General features: G+C 44.3%; 1 protein-coding gene across 1 annotated transcript; it reads right to left on the minus strand.

The window, feature by feature from the left end:
• Positions 1-453: 453 nt before the first annotated feature.
• LOC137981516 (uncharacterized protein F54H12.2-like) lies at positions 454-1,371 on the minus strand. The gene is made up of 2 exons (XM_068828617.1): positions 1,239-1,371; positions 454-830 (listed from the first exon to the last, which is right to left on the minus strand). Exons 1-2 carry the CDS (start codon positions 1,369-1,371, stop codon positions 454-456), a joined length of 510 nt encoding a protein of 169 aa, XP_068684718.1.
• Positions 1,372-3,740: the final 2,369 nt, after the last annotated feature.

Consider the following 3,740-nt stretch of genomic DNA (forward strand, 5'->3'; position numbering starts at 1 on the left):
ATTTCTTGCAAGGTTCCCGTTGAAGGTATCGTTTCGCACAACCCCAAAAATGAAGCACTGAGGAATGAAAACAGTCTCATTGTGTGATTTAAGACTCCTTGAGGGATGATCCTTGCCTGCGTGGGGGTTATGGTTAAGGTATATATGGCTGGTAGCGGTGCGCTCCCTATGTGACCTTGCATGTTCGGTAGACGTTCATTTCACACTGTCTGCAACGAGCCCTGTGCTAGACATGATCCTTAGTTTGAAGTTGTTTGGAATCTCCCCAGCCATGAGAAGAAAAGCGTCGTTGTTCAGGTCCACTTCCACTTTGATCTCCAAACCGTCAAACAGCAACTTGTCAATATTAAACACGTCAAGAAGGAGTACACCAACCAACCCCACTTCCGCGCCATTGTTAGTAAATGTGGCTCTTCTATTCAGACCCTAATGACTTTCTGCTGTGTTATCCACTTAATCCATGTGTCCAGCAGTGTCTTTGTAATACCGAGCTCTGGTTAAGTACGCTTTCTTTAGCTGTTCTGTAAAATTCACTAAGGTCTTGATGTAAGCATTGTATGCTTGAGTGTCTGACTGTTCTGTTACCAGCGCTTGGTTGATCTCGATAGTAAACTCTTTGATGATAGAATAAAGGGCGTTGTTGACCAGAGTGTACTTCTTGCCATCCCCTGTGGGCGATCTATCTTGTTTGGTAATCTTTACCACCAATGGCAGCTCTGTCTTGTTAATGTCTATGTAGTCAGACAACGGTTTGATGACAAACTCGATGGGATTACTTCCCGTTTGAACCGGTTCGTAATCGACCCATTTGCTGCTGACAATTGACACATCTGTCACAGTTACATCAGACAACTGTAAAAGTTACTTTGCACCAGGGGCTGAGCGAGGGTGCGCTGATGCCATCTTTACTCAAAAATAGTCTTGAACGTTGAACGAAGTGTTCTCCTTTTCTAGATTTTGGTATGACGTTCACTGTTCGGTTTTGACGTATCCGCGCGCATATATACTCTTTCCCCTCGACCTTGCCGGGTAATGTTATCAATGACCCCTTGAGTAAAATTTTCCTAGCAGCTTACACTCTTGCTTTTGCAACTTTCTTTAAAGGCTGACCATTGATCACGTCTTGGACTACTTGCATTCCCGTTTCCTATCCAGTATCGAGCATTCGCTTTGCCACCTTTTTTGCTGTTGTTTTGAGAAAGGGAGTGCTGAACGGAACTAGGACCGAAACATCCCACCTAAGCCGTTACCACCTTGGCCATAAGGTTGTGTTCCTCCATAGATACTGATGTCTCCTCGTTGACCGTGCTGCATACAGTGTACAACATGTCTTCCATATGGGTAATATCGGTGGTTCATCTGTAACAACATGATCTTACAGAATAGCACACCGCCGAAAATACAGGGTCACGGGTACGATGCCAAAAGCAAATGGTATCAATTGACCTGTGCACGTGTGCCCCCTTATATTGATCGCCACGGAGGAAAACCCAGTCGTTCGGAGCCTATGGTAGGATGGCACCTTGACCTCTTCTGTGATCATGTTCCCTGGCTGACCACGAGGAACGAGCATCCGAACTAAGTCGGCTTAAGCATCTCCCACTACTTGAGAACCGATTAAATCGGAATACACGTAGATGGTTTGAAAAGCGTCTCTCGAGAGCAATCCCCACGCAAACTCTTCTTTTCTGACAAGCGTTGTCGTTGTCCTCAAAAGAAGGAAGCTCTGATCGTCATTCTTTTGGGCAAGGCCTTCCAATTTGGTACAGCTAAGGAACATTATGCTAATGGTTTAAGTACCCCAATGCGCGAGCTAATGTCTTGGGTAGAATCACATACCAAGGTTCAGGGTCTCTTTTACACAACAAAGTTTAGGACAGCTGATTCTCACCTACGTTTTGCCAGGTGTAAGGGTAAATAATCCGTATCATGGTCACCTCCCAATCTTCACTTAGGTGTAGTTGTCTTGGTAACTACATCTTAAACTCGGCCGCCTTGTTTTCGGGATACTGACTCAGGCTTGCGTCACTTGTTAGCAAGACGTAAAAACTGTTGGTCACGTTGATCGACAGCGGAAATGTAAAACGACGCTGACGATACCGTCTAAAAATTCTGGCGTTTCACCGTATCCACTCGTTAAATAGATTTCTAATGGTCTGAAATATCTTTGTCCGCAAAGGCAGGTACACAATATGTTCTCTTTCTTCAAGGAGTGTTTCTCGAAAACTACCTAGGGGTATCATTTCATTCAGGAGAGGTAATCGCCTGTCCCCCACCTGCCAGGGTTCCAGGAGATTGGTTTGAACTTGAACCAACCTCTGCTTACACGAGCAAAGCGACAACGAAGGAGGAAAGGTGTAAATCCCGGGATACGTGATGGAGGTTTCAGCTTTTCTTTCTGAGGTGAGTGAAGCATTCAAACGAACGCCGGGTATAAGAGTGTTGTTTTCGGTCATCCATCCCAACGCGCGAGTTGTAGACAGTGTGACCATAAGTCCTTCCCTTTGCGAGTTTAAGGTTGCAATCCAATCTTAGATGGTGGGTCAGCGTTGTTCAGGGATTGTAATATTTTTTCTGTCACATCTAACGCCGTATGATACTCGCCCTCGGGTAATACGAACGCGTGTGGAGTCACCTTGACGTTCCGGCACGGTGTGAGAATGTTTGCAGTCGTTAGTAATGTCAAACATTGAGAGCGGATAAACAATACGATGTAATCCTACTTTGCAATCTTTTTTATCTTTCAGATGGATTTGTCGAGGTAGCGCTACACGAAAGGAGGACTTGGAATTGTTTATAAATAAATTACTACTTGCGTTACTGGGAAGCGTCACGTAAAAGTCGCTATCTTGAATCATGTTTGTTGTAAAGCCACCAACAGGTTATACGCAATCCAACTGTCGTGTTTCCGTGGCCAACCTTTCCCATGTACCAACACTTCCTCATTCGCTTCTTGTCCCCTGCCTTTTTTTTTTAAATACGAAACGGGTGTTTTGCCGTTTCTACGACTTTCTGTAACTGAAATTCGTAAAACGTGTCTTGAATCCAGTCACCGTCTGCTTCCTTTAGACGATACACGGTTGAGTCGCGCAGAAGTCTCTGAGCAACAGTGAAGGTTTCTCCGTCCAGGAAGGTAAGAAACCTTTTTCTCATTGGCATCCGTTAGTTTCACTTTGATGCTACAGTACACGCTTTGATTGTAATTTCCATTCACTATATAAATCGTCCAGTTGGTCCAAATAATGGTAAAAGCTGCTGGTAGTGAACATATGCCACATCAGTTGCTTCAAAGTACGGTTGAATCTTTTAACAACTTGAGCCTTGATTTCGTTGTAAGTTACAAAATGATGTACTTTCTCTTTTTTGAGGAAGGTTAGAAAAGTCTTGTTCTTAAATTCGGTTCCGGCATCTGTTTGCAACTTTGCAAGTTTACGACCTTCCTGGAAAATGCTTTCAAAGGCCACCAACAACGAGACACTTGTTTTTGATTTTAAGGGCAGCACCCACGCGTATTTGGAAAGGACATCGATACAGGTCAGTAGATACTTGTATCCTTTATTCTACCAGCTCATGATCAAAGTTGTAAGTCAACCAAGTCCGCCTGCCATTGCAAATCTATATCAAACACAATCACTTGATTACGACGAAAGCGCTTTCTTGCAGGTTTGTGTAGGGTATAGCTAGGTCGTTGCCGGAGCCAATCGAGTACTTGCGCGCGTATTCAGACCTTACCGACATGC

Source organism: Montipora foliosa, chromosome 13 (assembly GCF_036669935.1).
Source record: "Montipora foliosa isolate CH-2021 chromosome 13, ASM3666993v2, whole genome shotgun sequence".
Lineage (NCBI taxonomy): Eukaryota > Metazoa > Cnidaria > Anthozoa > Scleractinia > Acroporidae > Montipora > Montipora foliosa.

Excerpts from the sequence above, each read along its gene's own strand:
- LOC137981516 (XM_068828617.1), bottom strand. The coding sequence starts at position 1,371 with ATGTTGTTACAGATGAACCACCGATATTACCCATATGGAAGACATGTT. Across the intron at positions 831-1,238 it reads CCAAGGTGGTAACGGCTTAG|ATGTGTCAATTGTCAGCAGC; the intron begins GTGGGATGTTTC and ends TAACTGTGACAG.